The sequence below is a fragment of the Oncorhynchus tshawytscha genome, linkage group LG01 (genome assembly GCF_018296145.1).
Source record: "Oncorhynchus tshawytscha isolate Ot180627B linkage group LG01, Otsh_v2.0, whole genome shotgun sequence".
In the NCBI taxonomy this organism is placed as follows: domain Eukaryota; kingdom Metazoa; phylum Chordata; class Actinopteri; order Salmoniformes; family Salmonidae; genus Oncorhynchus; species Oncorhynchus tshawytscha.
In genome coordinates this window covers 63002297-63021179 of record NC_056429.1, presented here as the reverse complement: position 1 = coordinate 63021179, position 18883 = coordinate 63002297, and the positions used below count along the sequence as shown (strand labels likewise).

The 18883-nt window shown below is 41.4% G+C and overlaps 1 protein-coding gene across 1 annotated transcript in view; it reads left to right on the top strand.

Annotated features, from left to right (window-relative positions):
• The first annotated feature begins 211 nt into the window (after positions 1-211).
• Positions 212-18883, top strand: part of LOC112254696 (receptor-type tyrosine-protein phosphatase epsilon) — a 55048-nt gene continuing 36376 nt past the window's right edge. The window contains exons 1-2 of the mRNA XM_024427482.2: positions 212-556; positions 16631-16933. Coding sequence (XP_024283250.2) covers positions 16816-16933 — 118 coding nt within the window. The 5' untranslated portion in view covers positions 212-556; positions 16631-16815. The remainder of the gene's footprint in view (positions 557-16630; positions 16934-18883) is intronic.

The following is an 18883-nucleotide window of genomic DNA, read 5'->3' as shown; positions in this document are numbered from 1 at the left end:
AAACAAAAACGACATATTTAGGCTACCAGGAAATCATCTGACTTTAATTCTCTTCACTTTATGTGCTATGTGCCAAGTCCCTGTTTATTATATATATATATTAGACCTATTACACTTATGCTAGTATCCTACTTGTGCGATGTCACTTTAATTTCAATACGTAGGCGTGTTTACAGGAAAAACAGAGAATCATAGAGAAAATGACTATCATGGAACGTCCAGCAGCTATCATCATTACGAATTGAGGGATGTAGATGATGCGCAACTCTGCAGTGATGCTCACTCCTACCTGCCTGATGTAGATTAATGTAGACTATGCGCCCCGTGGGACGGACCAGGCCTACTTCGCTCATAGCGACTTTTGTACAACAGCATCATTGGCCGGGCAGCAATATTAATCTTTTCGTACGAGGTTTGCGGCATGGAAGATAGTCTTCGTTTTCATATCCACTTCTCCTTAACACCAGCGAATAAAAACACTGAGTTTTTTTTTCTCAGCCAATAAACCATATAATTCATCAAGACGCTGCGAGATCACATTTCCTACATCTCTACGGTAAGAATGTATCTGCTTTGATGATGCCACTTCTATTCATATGGCAGCCTGAGCCTAGTGAACAAACAAAAAAACAGTTCTGAGGTAGCTCTCTAATGTAGACCGTACCGATATAGCCTACCCAACCAATCATGTTTTACAATTCAATCCGTGTCAACGAGCACTGTGAATAGGCCTAGCGCATTTATATATGGCAGATGTCAAAACATCTATTCTCATATTGTCCATGCAGCAGGCATATTGTGTGCTAGCTTTGAATGCAACATGAATAATTCGAGTTCCTTAAATTGACATGACACGAGGTTGGCGACGTTTACACTACACTACGTAGAGCAAACCCGTTCCTCTTGCGACCACCAAGAATGTTCACGAATGCATTCATTGATAACGTTTGATCACTGTGGATCTAAACCTGTTTAAATGGCACTTTTCTGAGCCTTCAGAAGCTCATATTCACCTGCAGTATCTTACACCGTCACTAAGGACAGGGTGTTGAGGTTAGCCCATCCGGTTTAGACGGAATTAGGCAGGGGCGAGGAGCAGATACACATTGGATATTTATTTGTAGGCTACCCAATACAGCAGCAGGTTGCCTAATGTCACAACTGTGGTTCACCCTTGACCACCTTCAATGATAGATGCTGTATGAGACATGTGCATCTTTTAAAAGTAGATATTCTAGTATCTAAGAAATATCTAGATACTGTAATTGGTAGGGGTGCAGTAGATATGTTATCTATTGACATGGGTTTCTACAAGGGCTGGCAAACCATGCCAATATATCCTCCAAACACCACCTTCGAGGGCATTATCACTTTTATACAACGGGTTATATTAACATAATGATTGACATATTTTCGTTAAAAAACGTTATTTTGATGAATTTATTCATACCATTTCATCCTTCCACAAGATATATCCCCGACACAAATCTAGGGTTGCTACCCAAGCCAGGCTGGTCGTTAAGTATTTTTGTTCTATAGCTATGGACGTGACCCAAGCGTTTCGCAATAAATGTTCTATTGCAATGGTTATTTGGAGACATTTATTTCTAGTGACATTTATTTGGAGACATTCATAACAATTAGCTAAAGATGCGATATTTCACCTGGCATAGAAAATGTGCTCTCATCAGGACACTGTTCTTCAGAGGAGCTAGCCAACTACACAGCTAATTCACTCACGTCAAACCGAAGCTGGGTAGACTGCAAACTAGCTGCATTTCGTTTCGTTTTTACCTGTTTTCTATTGACATTTCTTTTTATATAGCCATAAAAACTATGCTGATTCGTGATTTCGACTTGGCTGATAAAAGCTGCCTGCCTGTATTTCTCGTGCTGATTCCCAACCCCTACATGTTCTTTACTGTGGGACGGCTGGAGGTTGAATTTCAATATTGAAACAATGTTGCAAATGTCAGAGCAACAGACAGCAAGGTTTATACAAATCTCTGCTATTGAAAACCAATGGCTAGTCTAAAAGAAACGGGAGATAATGGCTAGATGCTTTTTACAGTGGAGCTCAACTTTATAAATTGTCTTGCTGGACTGATAGACAGTGGATTGCGCAGTCAGATGGAACAGAGTAAATAGGAATAGGTACCGTGGAATAGCCACCGGCTAGAATGTGGTTTTAACCAATCGACGTTCAGGATTAGACCCACCCATTGTATACTTAAGTGATAACGCCTGAGAAGCCGGTGTTTGGCATGGGTGTTCGTCTCAGGCCTGCAAACCAGTGCCAATATATCCTCCAAATACCGGCTTCTCGGGAATTATCACTTTTATATAATGGGTTACCAACATGTTAAAATAATGATTGACATAATTTAATTAAAAACTTTATTTTGCTGAATTTATTCATACTATTTCATCCTTCCACAAGATATAGTCCCGACACAAATGTAGGGTTGCTACCCAATCCGGCTGGTCGTTCATTCCATTGGTTTGGTTGCCAGAGACCGACCCAGTCTTTCAGTCTTTTTGTTCTGTGTATATGAGCATGACTCAGTCGTTCATTCTAAATGTTCCATTGCCATACTGGCTGGCAATGTTCTTATCCCTTGCTTGCTATTGCTACAGTGCCTTGCAAAAGTATTCATCCCCCTTGGCGTTTTTCCTATTTTGTTCTATTACAACCTGTAATTTAAATGGATTTTTATTTGGATTTCAAGTAATGGACCTACACAAAATAGTCCAAATTGGTGATGTGAAACGGGGAAAAAATAACTTGTAAAAAAAAAACAGAAAAGTGGTGCGTGCATATGTATTCACCCCCTTTGTAATGAAGCTCCCAAATAAGATCTGGTGCAACCAATTTCCTTCAGAATTCACATAATTAGTTCAATAAAGTCCACCTGTGTGCAATCTAAGTGTCACATGATCTGTCACATGATCTCAGTACAGTGCCTTGCGAAAGTATTCGGCCCCCTTGAACTTTGCAACCTTTTGCCACATTTCAGGCTTCAAACATAAAGATATAAAACTGTATTTTTTGTGAAGAATCAACAACAAGTGGGACACAATCATGAAGTGGAACAACATTTATTGGATATTTCAAACTTTTTAACAAACAAAAAAACTGAAAAATTGGGTGTGCAAAATTATTCAGCCCCCTTAAGTTAATACTTTGTAGCGCCACCTTTTGCTGCGATTACAGCTGTAAGTCGCTTGGGGTATGTCTCTATCAGTTGTGCACATCGAGAGACTGAAATCTTTTCCCATTCCTCCTTGCAAAACAGCTCGAGCTCAGTGAGGTTGGATGGAGAGCATTTGTGAACAGCAGTTTTCAGTTCTTTCCACAGATTCTCAATTGGATTCAGGTCTGGACTTTGACTTGGCCATTCTAACACCTGAATATGTTTATTTTTGAACCATTCCATTGTAGATTTTGCTTTATGTTTTGGATCATTGTCTTGTTGGAAGACAAATCTCCGTCCCAGTCTCAGGTATTTTGCAGACTCCATCAGGTTTTCTTCCAGAATGGTCCTGTATTTGGCTCCATCCATCTTCCCATCAATTTTAACCATCTTCCCTGTCCCTGGAAAAGCCCAAACCATGATGCTGCCACCACCATGTTTGACAGTGGGGATGATGTGTTCAGTGATAAGCTGTGTTGCTTTTACGCCAAACATAACGTTTTGCATTGTTGCCAAAAAGTTCAATTTTGGTTTCATCTGACCAGAGCACCTTCTTCCACATGTTTGGTGTGTCTCCCAGGTGGCTTGTGGCAAACTTTGTTATATCTTTATGTTTGAAGCCTGAAATGTGGCAAAAGGTCGCAAAGTTCAAGGGGGCCGAATACTTTCGCAAGGCACTGTATATATACACCTGTTCTGAAAGGCCCCAGAGTCTGCAACACCACTAAGCAAGGAAGGGGAACCACCAAGCAAGTGGCACCATAAAGACCAAGAAGCTCTCCAAACAGGTCTGGGACAAACTTGTGGAGAAGCACAGATAAGGGTTGAGTTATAAAAAAAATTACAGACATTTTGAACATCCCATGGAGCACCATTAAATCCATTATTAAGAAAAGGAAAGAATATGGCACCACAACAAATCTACCAAGAGAGGGCCAGGCAAGGAGGGCATTAATCAGAGGCAACAAAGAGACCAAAGATAACCCTGAGGGAGCTGCAAAGCTCCACAGCGGAGATTGGAGTATCTATCCATAGGACCACTTTAAGCCGTACACTCCACAGAGCTGGGCTTTACTGAAGAGTGGCCAGAAAAAAACATTGCTTAAAAAAAAAAATAAGCAAACATATTTGCTGTTCGCCAAAAGGCATGTTGGAGACTCCCCAAACATATGGAAGTAGGTACTCTGGTCAGATGAGACTAAAATTGAGCTTTTTGGCCATCAAGGAAAACGCTATGTCTGGCACAAACCCAACACCTCTCATCACCCCGAGAACATCATCCCCACAGTGAAGCATGGTGGTGACAGCATCATGCTGTGGGGATGTTTTTCATTGGCAGGGACTGGGAAACTGGTCAGATTTGAATAAATGATGGATGGCGCTAAATACAGGGACATTCTTGAGGGAAAACCTGTTTCAGTCTTCCAGAGATTTGAGACTGGGACGGAGGTTCACCTTCCAGCAGGACAAGGACCCTAAGCATACTGCTAAAGCAACACTTGAGTGATTTAAGGGGAAACATTTAAATGTCTTTGAATGGCCTAGTCAAAGCCCAGACCTCAATCCAATTGAGAATCTGTGGTATGACTTAAGGATCCCTGTACACCAGCGGAACCCATCCAACTTGAAGGAGCTGGAGCAGTTTTACCTTGAAGAATGGGCAAAAATCCCAGTGGCTAGATGTGCCAACCTATAAAGACATATCGCAAGAGACTTCGAGCTGGGGGTGGGGTGAATAGTTATGCTCATGTTCTGTTCAAACTTTTTAACAAATCAAAAACTGAAAAATTGGGCGTGCAAAATTATTCAGCCCCTTTACTTTCAGTGCAGCAAACACTCTCCAGAAGTTCAGTGAGGATCTCTGAATGATCCAATGTTGACCTAAATGACTAATGATGATAAATACAATCCACCTGTGTGTAATCAAGTCTCCGTATAAATGCACCTGCACTGTGATAGTCTCAGAGGTCCGTTAAAAGCGCAGAGAGTATCACGAAGAACAAGGAACACACCAGGCAGGTCCGAGATACTGTTGTGAAGAAGTTTAAAGCCGGATTTGGATACAAAAAGATTTCCCAAGCTTTAAACATCCCAAGGAGCACTGTGCAAGCGATAATATTGAAATGGAAGGAGTATCTGACCACTGCAAATCTACCAAGACCTAGCCGTCCCTCTAAACTTTCAGCTCATACAAGGAGAAGACTGATCAGAGATGCAGCCAAGAGGCCCATGATCACTCTGGATGAACTGCAGAGATCTACAGCTGAGGTGGGAGACTCTGTCCATAGGACAACAATCAGTCGTATATTGCACAAATCTGGCCTTTATGGAAGAGTGGCAAGAAGAAAGCCATTTCTTAAAGATATCCATAAAAAGTGTTGTTTAAAGTTTGCCACAAGCCACCTGGGAGACACACCAAACATGTGGAAGAAGGTGCTCTGGTCAGATGAAACCAAAATTGAACTTTTTGGCAACAATGCAAAACGTTATGTTTGGCGTAAAAGCAACACAGCTTATCACCCTGAATGCACCATCCCCACTGTCAAACATGGTGGTGGCAGCATCATGGTTTGGGCCTGCTTTTCTTCAGCAGGGACAGGGAAGATGGTTAAAATTGATGGGAAGATGGATGGAGCCAAATACAGGACCATTCTGGAAGAAAACCTGATGGAGTCTGCAAAAGACCTTAGACTGGGACGGAGATTTGTCTTCCAACAAGACAATGATCCAAAACATAAAGCAAAATTTACAATGGAATGGTTAAAAAATAAACATATCCAGGTGTTAGAATGGCCAAGTCAAAGTCCAGACCTGAATCCAATCGAGAATCTGTGGAAAGAACTGAAAACTGCTGTTCACAAATGCTCTCCATCCAACCTCACTGAGCTCGAGCTGTTTTGCAAGGAGGAATGGGAAAAAATGTCAGTCTCTCGATGTGCAAAACTGATAGAGACATACCCCAAGCGACTTACAGCTGTAATCGCAGCAAAAGGTGATGCTACAAAGTATTAACTTAAGGGGGCTGAATAATTTTGCACGCCCAATTTTTCAGTTTTTGATTTGTTAAAAAAGTTTGAAATATCCAATAAATGTCATTCCACTTCATGGTTGTGTCCCACTTGTTGTTGATTCTTCACAAAAAAATACAGTTTTATATCTTTATGTTTGAAGCCTGAAATGTGGCAAAAGGTTGCAAAGTTCAAGGGGGCCGAATACTTTCGCAAGGCACTGTATGTGTGCTCTTCATTTAGGTAATATTGATGTTCATAACAGGAGCCTGCATTTAACCTTTCAGACAGGATTCTGGGGGACTGGATTGATTGAATGTGTGCTGTGATTTGTTTACATACCTTTCTAAAATCAGATAATCTTAACAAAGGCACATCATTGAAAGGATATACCATGTGCAACAAGTCATTTCTCTATTTAATGTGATGAAACCCTGTATAACAGCAAGCCTGTAAACAGCAAATAGACTCTGAGGTACATTTGGCAGTAATTGGTCAAATATGTGACATAGGCCGAGCATTTAAATTAATCAATATTCTCACGCATGAATTATAGATGTTATTCATTCACAATATTAGTGCTGTAATATCCTTCAGTTCTATCCCTGATCAAATGACGAAAATAAAGCTAGATCATTTTAGACTGATAAACAGATGCTTCATCCAGAAGTCGATGAATAATATATTGGCTTTTTTCCACACCTGGAGATATGTGGGATGGGATTAGATACGTGTTGCTCAAATGGAGATTATTAATTTCATGATTACTTTTTTCCATGTTCTGATTCACATTCCGGGTAGTAGGTAATCACTTCAATAACAGTGTTTTGCAGGTTTGGCTTTTGCTTAATTGCAATTCAGTTAAAGACAGACATTTCAAAGAAATGGCATAGTTTATAGTGTATGTGTATTTTGTGTGTAACGTGGACCTTTACAAATAAGTACTATTCCCACGGAGTAACAACATTACTCTTTATGCTTTTGATTGGACAAAACATTTTACCAAACGGTTTGGTATCTCCTCAGCATTCAATATACTGTGTCTACTCTTCCAAGGAAGAGGAGGGAAGGGCTAATTTAAATAATTTAGCAGAAGTCCTAGTTCAGATTATTAGAATCTTGAGTAACTATTGGTTTAAGTTCACTCAAAATGGTTTAGCATTGACTGAACCTATGTACTGAGCTTATGTACTTCCTCATCTTGACTCAAGTAACCAGTGACCACATTCAGTAAGGCTGACCCATTGGCTAAATCCATGCATGAGTATCTCTTCATCTACTTTTCTTTATCAGCACCAATTTGACACCACAGAATATGTTAAATAAATGTGTAGTTGAATGAATCACTTGTTTTTATTATCTTGAGAGTAATGGTATCACTGCTGTTTCTGTTCACTAGGTTCACACACTTGAACACATACAGAACACGCCCATGGTTGTCCAGGGTTGTTATATGAATGTCAAGATCCACTTCCGTGCTCTGACATTGTTTGCTGAAAAGATTCAGATTGCCATCTGCCTGAGGAATAATTCAATGGTTGCCATAGAAGCACAATTATATTACAGCTGTAAAATCTAATCCTGCAGCCTTTACAGTCCCATCAGGTATGCAGTTGGACATGGGATGGATGAAAAGGGGGGGGGGAATTAGATGAGAGGGAGTGGATATGGATGAATTGTCCATCTCTGAGGAGAATGAGTCTAGATAGAGGTCAATTTAGCCATTTCCCTGCTAATCTGAAGTGGGAATTGGCTGTGAACTGTTTACCATTCCATCAATAGGGAGGACACTGGGAAGCCGTGTTCACTTCACTGTGTTTGCAAATCGTAAGAAATAAACACAAAGGCTACATTGTCCATCTTTCATTATTCCTATTCTGCTTGGAGTATGCTGCACGATTTTGGGTTTCGTTCATTAAAATCTTTGCAAGGATTGAGTTGCATAGTATTGTGTTAAAGTGTCTGGCTTATATAAAAATATATGAAATCTCATAGAAAATGTACAGTTTATTTTTAACTGCCCTGTATACCCATATGTGCTGATACAATCCACATGGTTTATGTTTCAACCCCTGGTAGTACGCTCCTACTTGGCTCATTTGGCATATATTGCAGACCATAATTGCAAACCACCCTGACTGACAATTGCAAACCACCCTGGTGTGTGTTCTACTAAAGCTAAGATTGAAGGGTGCATCTGAGCTTATTGCTACTATACATCTGTTTGTGAGCAGCTGGGTAATTACAATTGGGATGAAGTTAAGAGGCTCTAGAATGCTGTTACATATTTTATTTAGTCTGCCTTGTGTCCTTGAAGTAGGATGCTTAAGAAGTCTTCTGTTGCTAAGAGGCCTGTTGGGGTGAGAGAAAGTAAAATGGAGAGAGAGAAGAGGCAGAGAGACCTTGTATGCACTTGTGTGCATGTGCATAGGCTAAATCTGTCTCTGGAGGAGAGGAAACATGACACATTGAAGTATCAACCTGAGTTTGCATGTTACAATGCATTAGTCACACTGGAGCAAACCAAGTTGATGAGTTATGCCTGGTCTTTCACATCCCTGTAGGGAAAGCTGTGGGAGGAGGTTGGCTTTCCAAAAAAATACACAACAACGTTTCCGTGTAATCATAATGATGAACTGTGTGGGAATGGAATTGCCCATGCTCCTTATATGGATTGTGGGATATGGGACTGGGATGTGTCAGTTATAGTGCACTGCCTTACAAAACCTCTGTCTCTGTTATCATCATTGGGCCTTGCTATAAGATTACTGTAATAAACCGTTTACAGCAGCATCACAAAGCGCAAGGTCATCAAAAGGATGACCACATCGACAAGTTGGGATTGACTGTTGTGTGTCGTACATCAGATATCATTAAACAACTTGATGTGTCCTGATCTGACTCAGTGGAGAGGATGTTCATTTATAGGGCATGCCAGTGGTTACAGTGAGTAAATGTTGAGCTGTTTCTTTAAAACTTTAAAACTTAACTTAAGCAGTTCATGAAACCCGGCTGTGAGAAGCTAATTTGAAACATTTGAAAAGATGACGGTGCTGCGTAGTTCTTGAATGGCATCCTAGAAACTGAAACTGTAAATTGCAGTATGTTTTATGATTCCCGTGTGGCCCAGTTGGTAGAGCATGGCACTTACAACGCCAGAGTTGTTTGATTCGCACACGGGGCCCGTACGAAAAATGTATGCACTCACTACTGTAAGTCGCTCTGGGTAAGAGCGTATGCAAAATGACTAAATTGTAAAATAATTATGACACTAGTTACCATGTATTTCCCATCATTGTGGAATAACTGTAATGTTTATTTTTCAGCATGATGAACACATGAAGAGTTCTGATAAAGTTGGACCCCACGTTGTAGGAGGATACATTGAGTTGTAATTGTAATGATTATGTTTGCCGGTTCCTGGTCCCGCCTTGGCTGTGGCCTAGAAGTGTAATTTTTGGTCCCCTAAAACTCAAGGGTGGGGATCTCTGGAGTCATTGGTTGAGGTTTGCTTTGCTCGTCCATCCACACTCTAAATCGATCATAGTCGTTTATGACATGAAATGCAATATCTGTGATGAATATGTATCTAGCATTAGCATTTCAAAGGCACATGTCCACACATCCACTTGGCAAAACCTCCTCAAATGTCCCCACACATCCGTGTTCAGTATGTCTAGAAACCACAAATACAGATGTTAGTGACAAGGAATGTTAAACACCTTAACATAAGATCAGCTGTTCTCTGTGAACCTATAGCTTGATTTCCTATCCTCTATCCCAGAAATATATCTACATGCACATGGAATAGCCCTTTTATTAACTCTTTCTGCTTAAAGATGCCTCGTAGTGGAGCAACTAGCAAGACACTTCCCTTAAAATACAACATCATCTTATGTCATTAACTAAGAAGCCTACAATGCATTTGTAATCCAACACCGGCATTTAAAATGTCACATTATTTTGAAATATTTTCCAACCAATGTTTTGGCTGCTATGTGTAGACTATGCATGGCTTATGCACTACTTGATGATGTGTGTTTGTAAGTTCGTATGAATGGTAGCATTCGCGTGAAACTGAAAGCGCGAACCACTGCTTTTAATCAGGGCAAGGTGACCGGAAATATGACCTAATACAAACAATGTAGCTATTCCCTCCGCAAGGCAATCAAAGAAGCTAAGCGTCAGTATAGAGACAAAGTAGAATCTCAATTCAACGGCTCAGACACAAGAGATATGTGGCAGGGTCTACAGTCAATCACGAATTACAAAATGAAAACCAGCCCCGTCACGGACCAGGATGTCTTGCTCCCAGGCAGACTAAATAACTTTTTTGCCTGCTTTGAGGACAATACAGTGCCACTGACACGGCCTGCAACCAAAACATGCAACCAAAACATGCGGCCTCTCCTTCACTGCAGCCGATAATAATTTTGCACGCCCAATTTTTCAGTTTTTGATTTGTTAAAAAAGTTTGAAATATCCAATAAATGTCGTTCCACTTCATGATTGTGTCCCACTTGTTGTTGATTCTTCACAAAAAAATGCAGTTTTATATCTTTATGTTTGAACCCTGAAATGTGGCAAAAGGTCACAAAGTTCAAGGGGGCCGAATACTTTCGCAAGGCACTGTAACACCATAGTACCCTCCAAGCTCGTCATCAAGCTCGAGACCCTGGGTCTCGACCCCGCCCTGTGCAACTGGGTACTGGACTTCCTGACGGGCCGCCCCTAGGTGGTGAGGGTAGGCAACAACATCTCCACCCCGCTGATCCTCAACACTGGGGCCCCACAAGGGTGCGTTCTGAGCCCTCTCCTGTACTCTCCTGTACTCCCTGTTCACCCACGACTGCATGGCCACGCACGCCTCCAACTCAATCATCAAGTTTGCGGACGACACAACAGTGGTAGGCTTGATTACCAACAACGACGAGACGGCCTACAGGGAGGAGGTGAGGGCCCTCGGAGTGTGGTGTCAGGAAAATAACCTCACACTCAACGTCAACAAAACTAAGGAGATGATTGTGGACTTCAGGAAACAGCAGAGGGAACACCCCCTATCCACATCGATGGAACAGTAGTGGAGAGGGTAGCAAGTTTTAAGTTCCTTGGCATACACATCACAGACAAACTGAATTGGTCCACCCACACAGACAGCATCGTGAAGAAGGCGCAGCAGCATCCTGTCCTGGGCTGTATCACCGCCTGGTACGGCAACTGCTCCGCCCACAACCGTAAGGCTCTCCAGAGGGTAGTGAGGTCTGCACAACGCTTCACAAGGGGCAAACTACCTGCCCTCCAGGACACCTACACCACCCGATGTCACAGGAAGGCCATAAAGATCATCAAGGACATCAACCACCCGAGCCACTGCCTGTTCACCCCGCTATCATCCAGAAGGCGAGGTCAGTACAGGTGCATCAAAGCAGGGACCGATAGACTGAAAAACAGCTTCTATCTCAAGGCCATCAGACTGTAAAACAGCCACCACTAACAGTGAGTGGCTGCTGCCAACATACTGACTCAACTCCAGCCACTTTAATAATGGAAAAATGTATGTAAAAATTGTATCTCTAGCCACTTAAACAATGCCACTTAATATAATGTATACATACCCTACATTACTCATCTCATATGTACAGTGGGGCAAAACAGTATTTAGTCAGCCACCAATTGTGCAAGTTCTCCCATTTAAAAAGATGAGAGAGGCCTGTAATTTTCATCATAGGTACACTTCAACTATGACAGACAAAATGAGAGAAAAAATCCAGAAAATCACATTGTAGGATTTTTGATGAATTTATTTGCAAATTATGGTGGAAAATAAGTATTTGGTCAATAACAAAAGTTTATCTCAATACTTTGTTATATACCCGTTTTTGGCAATGACAGAGGTCAAACATTTTCTGTAAGTCTTCACAAGGTTTTCACACACTGTTGCTGGTATGTTGGTCCATTCCTCCATGCAGATCTCCTCTAGAGCAGTGATGTTTTGGGGCTGTTGCTGGGCAACACGGACTTTCAACCCCCTCCAAAGATTTTCTATGGGGTTGAGATCTGGAGACTGGCTAGGCCACTCCAGGATCTTGAAATGCTTCTTACGAAGCCACTCCTTTGTTGCCCGGGCGGTGTGTTTGGGATCATTGTCATGCTGAAAGACCCAGCCACATTTCATCTTCAATGCCCTTGCTGATGGAAGGAGGTTTTCACTCAAAATCTCATGATACATGGCCCCATTCATTCTTTCCTTTACACGGATCAGTCGTCCTGGTCCCTTTGCAGAAAAACAACCCCAAAGCATGATGTTTCCACCCCCATGCTTCACAGTAGGTACGTTGTTCTTTGGATGCAACTCAGCATTCTTTGTCCTCCAAACACGACGAGTTGAGTTTTTACCAAAAGTTATATTTTGGGTTCATCTGACCATATGACAGTCTCCCAATCTTCTTCTGGATCATCCAAATGCTCTCTAGCAAACTTCAGACGGGCCTGGACATGTACTGGCTTAAGCAGGGGGACACGTCTGGCACTGCAGGATTTGAGTCCCTGGCGGCGTAGTGTGTTACTGATGGTAGGCTTTGTTACTTTGGTCCCAGCTCTCTGCAGGTCATTCACTAGGTCCCCCTGTGTGGTTCTGGGATTTTTGCTCACCGTTCTTGTGATCATTTTGACCTCACGGGGTGAGATCTTGTGTGGAGCCCCAGATCGAGGGAGATTATCAGTGGTCTTGTATGTCTTCCATTTCCTAATAATTGCTCCCACAGTTGATTTCTTCAAACCAAACTGCTTACCTATTGCAGATTCAGTCTTCCCAGCCTGGTGCAGGTCGACAATTTTGTTTCTGGTGTCCTTTGACAGCTCTTTGGTCTTGGCCATAGTGGAGTTTGGAGTGTGACTGTTTGAGGTTGTGGACAGGTGTCTTTTATACTGATAACAAGTTCAAACAGGTGCCATTAATACAGGTAACGAGTGGAGGACAGAGGAGCCTCTTAAAGAAGAAGTTACAGGTCTGTGAGAGCCAGAAATCTTGCTTGTTTGTAGGTGACCAAATACATATTTTCCACCATAATCTGCAAATAAATTCATAAACAATCCTACAATGTGATTTTCTGGATTTCTTTTCTCATTTTGTCTGTCATAGTTGAAGTGTACCTATGATGAAAATTACAGGCCTCTCTCATCTTTTTAAGTGGGAGAACTTGCACAATTGGTGGCTGACTAAACACTTTTTTGCCCCACAGTATATACTGTACTCTATACCATCTACTGCATCTTGCCATCTTTATGTAATACATGTATCACTAGCCACTTTAAACAATGCCACTTTTATATGTTTACATACCCTACATTACTCATCTCATATGAATATACTGTACTCGATACCATCTACTGCATCTTGCCTATACCGTTCTGTACCATCACTCATTCATATGCAGTTATCTGCACGAACCCTAGATAATAAGTTGAATCAGCAATGCACAAATTGGCTTAATTATTTATTTACTAAATACCTAAATAATCACACAGAATTACATATATACACAGGAAAGATCATACATTGATTACTAATCACTTCATGAAAAGCCCCTAGTTCTAACCCGATATAACGGCTGGTTACACAAAGGAAGGGGGTTGGGTTTGAATGAAAGAGTGGGAAGACTGAGGGACAAAGGGATTGGGTCTCTATCGGACCTTGAGAAGCTATGCTACTGTAAATACAGAATCTTATGCCTTCTAATATCCACCCATTCAGAAAACGAAAATGCAAGATATATTTACACTGAGCTGCGCTTCGATAGATGGGTCAAAGATGGAAGACTGGTTACCTAGCAGAGATCGCCATTGTCCTGTGAAGAGTCTTTCTGAAGAATCTTTCTGATCATAGTGTTATAGAGCGGATAAGTTAAAGTACCTTGTCTTTATTAGGAGATTGTCTGTCCTTTCGTAGGCCACGTATGTTTTCAGCTGCAGCTGATAGCTCAACGTCTAGGAGGTATCACTTCTTATTTAGTGAATAATCGTTCAAAGTTCATACCAAGTTGCCACAATCAGCTCACGCTGTATTCTGGCTTTTCTAGTCGAAAGTCCTAACATTCGATGACTAATGACTATATCGACATAACTTGAAACGCATCTCAGCAAGGAAGAAGCAACTGCTCCAAAACCGCCATAAAAAATCCAGACTACGGTTTGCAACTGCACATGGGGACAAAGAGCGTACTTTTTGGAGAAATGTCCTCTGGTCTGATGAAACAAAATTAGAACTGTTTGGCCATAATAACCATCATTATGTTTGGAGGAAAATGGGGGAAGCTTGCAAGCCGAAGAACACCATCCCATCCGTGAAGCACGGTGGTGGCAGCATCATGTTGTGGGGGTGCTTGCTGCAGGAGGGACTGGTGCGATTCACAAAATAGATGGCATCATGAGAGGGGAAAATGATGTAGATATATTGAAGCAAGATCTCAAGACATCAGTCAGAAAGTTAATGCTTGGTCGCAAATGGGTCTTCCAAATGGACAATGACCCCAAGCATACTTCCAAAGTTTTGGCAAAATGGCTTAAGGACAACAAAGTCAAGGTATTGGACATGGGCATCACAAAGCCCTGACCTCAATCCTTTAGAAAATATGTGGGCGGAACTGCAAAAGCGTGTGCGAGCAAGGAGGCCTACAAACCTGACTCAGTTACACCAGCTCTGTCAGGAGGAATGGGCCAAAATTCACCCAACTTATTGTGGGAAGCTTGTGGAAGGCTATCCGAAACGTTTGAGCCAAAATAATCAATTTAAAGGCAATGCTACCAAGTACTAATTGACTGTATGTAAACTTCTGACCCAACGGTGAAATAAATCATTCTCTCTACTATTATTCTGACATTTCACATTCTTAAAATAAAGTGGTAATCCTAATTGACCTAAGACAGGGAATTTTTACTTTGATTAAATGTCAGGAATTGTGAAACTGAGTTTAAATGTATTTGGCTAAGGTGTATTTTTTACCTTCCGACTCCAACTGTAGGTATGCACGTCAGCTTTGACATCGGTTTTGCACATTGGCTTTAAACTAGACATCGTGCCGATGCCGATGTTGGAATTTTAGTTAATATCGTCCGTTTCCGATATGCTGACCGATATATCGTGCATCGCTAAAGTAAGCCAATGAACAGTGAAAGTCATGTACTATCAACAGGGATAAGTAACTGTTTGTATAATCTGTGTCAGCAGTTTTAGAATGTGATCATTATCATGTAACCCAATAGATGCTCCTTATCTGTCCCAGGTTCTCGTCCATTATTTTGAATCAGTAGAGAACTGACATTGCACAATAGTTCTTCCCTTTTTTCCTAGATGCCCCATTTTCCCATCACAGCTCTGTATGAGACGGGTTCTCCAGCTAAGCTCACTGGCTCACCTCTGCTCTGTCTCAGTGGCAGGGTGCTAACAATCTGGCTTTGTGTTTCCACTTGTGGGTAGAGGAACTCTGGGGCTGGGAGAGCGAGAGGGAGTGAGTAGGCACTCAGAGCCATGCTTTTTCCTTCGTACACTGCTAGAGCCATAGAGTAACGCCACAGTCAATGCTTTGTTTTGGGCGCTCAGATTCCAAAATGCAACAATGTGTAGCAATACTTAGTCGTTTAGAGCACATTGGAATGAAATACTGTCAATTGCAAATATGTATAGACCTGGGTGTGTTTCGTGTAGATGCCATAATAAATAACAGCATTGTATGTGTTTGGCTTGGCTGTCATGTAAAACATTTTAAGTATTCAATGTTTCTATTGTTGAGAGATAGCATAAACTGATTGTCTATTCCTCACTCTGTTCTGAAATTCTGCCGTGGGTGGGATTAGATTGCATGCTTAGCGATTTAATAGCTCTTGAAATTTTCATATTTTGCTTTGCCACACTGTGTGGGCTAGAACAAAGGGGTTTGTCTCAGTGCAGACAAAGGAACAGAGTAACACACACACACACACACTCACTCGTGACTGTGAACACTACACCCCTTCTCTTTCTTTCTCTCTCTTTTCCTCTCTCTATCCTCGACCCTCCCTCCTCTCACCCACACAGTCTAGCATAGTACAATCTCTCCCTACGGTACAGTTCACTCAATCAGACACCCACTCCTGGTGTACACAGGAAGTAGCTTTATTAGTTTGTTCATCTCTTTTATGAAGACTTTTCCTCTGAGTCAGGCCCAAACAATGAGCAAGAGAAACATGTATTTTGACTAACAAGCAAACAGTGGAGTCCAGTGGAGTCCAGGTCATGACTGTATTCATTGAATTCCCTGGTCTTTTTAAAGATATTTTGAATGTACTATATCTGGGGGTTTCACCATAGTAAGGAGGCAATAAGGTTTTCTATAGCCACTTTAATAGCAGCAACCATGGTCCAACCTTTTTTCTTGTCTTCTCTTTCTTCAGGTGGTATGTGTTTATGGAGATCACTGAGCTCGAGACGACTTTTAAACCGTGTATTGACTTGAAACTTGGAAGTCCCCTGAAACCCAGCCCACTGGACCTTAGCTACAGGAACAAACTGTGTCCTGATCACAACCAGTACTTCCCCAGCCAGTCCCACCAGACCCGGTTCCTCTGAGACTATGTGAATGTGGACTGTGTTATGGGTACAGAACCCCAAGGGCCCAGTCAGGAAGAGAATCAGACTTTCAGGTTGCTATGGACTATTGGATCAACTCCTGAATCCTGTCAGCTCTGCTTGGAACTGTGAGTAAACCCTGAGTCAATTTAATTTAAACTCAATCAATTTAGGGAATCAATCTAAATGCCATCTATTAATGCAAAGGGCCCCTTGTTTTCAATTAGGATTTCAAATCAATTATTGAATTTACTTTGTTGACCCTTACCATTCTTCCGACACAGTGATATAGGAGATTACAAAAACAAGATTATGGTACAGCTTCAATGTCAGTGCATATGATACTGTGATGACTTGTGTGTATGGTTAAGCTTAGTGCATGTTGGCTGAAAGCACATCCCAGAACAGAGGCTCAATACAGTATCATGCTTTTGAACAGGCAAATATTCAACCTTCCATCATCCCACAACAAAGGAAACATCAGTTTGTGTAAACTAGCCATTCCTTTGACAATTGATGCCATAAAGCATATAGTGGTGATTGTGATATTTGTCTGTAGCATGGCCTGCTTCTTACCAGTGAAGCCATCCTTCCCTCTAGTACTGTTGCTGTTTGTCTGATAGGGAAGTTTCCCATGATGGCTGCTAATGCTTTACCCAGGGCCCAGGCATGTATCTATTCCAGCCTCTCATCTCTTCGCATCCTCTCCTCCTCTGTTCACACGCTCTTCTGACATGTATTTGTTTTGCACTTCCACTGACTGCTCCAGCCAGACAACCATGCTACTGAATGTGTTTGGGTGTTGCTTTCCACAGTCTTTCTTTTTTCTCTCCTTGTAAAAAAATAAATGTTTTTAGGTTTTATTGATTCATGGAGAAATCTGAAGTTAAATGGATGTGGATTGGGTTGCCACATGCAGATGAATGATTTATCTTTGTTTCATAAGACAAAGGATACACTATTTTAAATGTTTTTATTTAACTAGGCAAGTCAGGAATGAACAACTTCTTATTTACAATGACTGCCTAGCCCGGGCCAATTGTGCGCCGCCCTATGGCACTCCCAATCACGGCCGGATGTGATGCAGCCTGGATTAAAACCAGGTACTGCAGTGACGCCTCTTCCACTGAGATGCAGTGTCTTAGACCTCTGCGCCACTCGGGAGCCACTAGTCTAGCCAATATAATGAAATCTCTTTGAAATTGGAGACAAGGAAAGATTTCAAGGGCTGTAATGGATTGCTGTATTTTCGATGCCTTTTTTATGCTTGGATACAATTTTGCAGTCCATGTATGTTTGCACCATGTCCATTGGTCAAGAACATACACAAAACATATTTCAATGCTTGCGGATACAGTATACATTGTCCTCTGACATTGGAACCTGTGAAATAGGTTTTAACAATGTATAAACCATACATTTTTGAATCCATTCATTACTGTGTGCCCTTTAGCTGGGTTCATCTGGGTTCTTGTCAGGTTGTATACCGTAACGTTTTTCTTTATCCACATGTCAGAGTGGATATTTTGGTAACTAGGAATTAGAAATCCAAATGCATACTCTTCATCGGATGAAAGCGTCATTCAGTTGTGTGTGTGTGTGTGTGTGTGTGTGTGTGTGTGTGTGTGTGTGTGTGTGTGTGTGTGTGTGTGTAGACATGAAATAGCTTTCAGGGCTTACTGAAGTAAAGTAACAATGAACATTAGGATTTTCCACTCAGGGTTATGGCTTGGATTAATATTTACCCACCTATCAGTGTTGCTGATGGTCAAACTATGTCAGAGGGGATTCATCACATTTAAACAGTTACTTTCACTTCATTAGACACACATACAGTACCAGTCAAAAGTTTGGATGCACCTGCTCATTCAAGGGTTTTTCTTTATTTTTTACTATTTTCTAAACTGTAGAATAATAAAAGTGAAGACATCAACTATGAAATAACACATATGGAATCATGAAGTAACCAAAAAAGTGTTAAACAAATCAAAATATATTTTATATAGTATATTCTAGCCACCCTTTGCCTTGATGACAGCTTTGCACACTCTTGGCATTCTCTCAACCAGCTACATGAG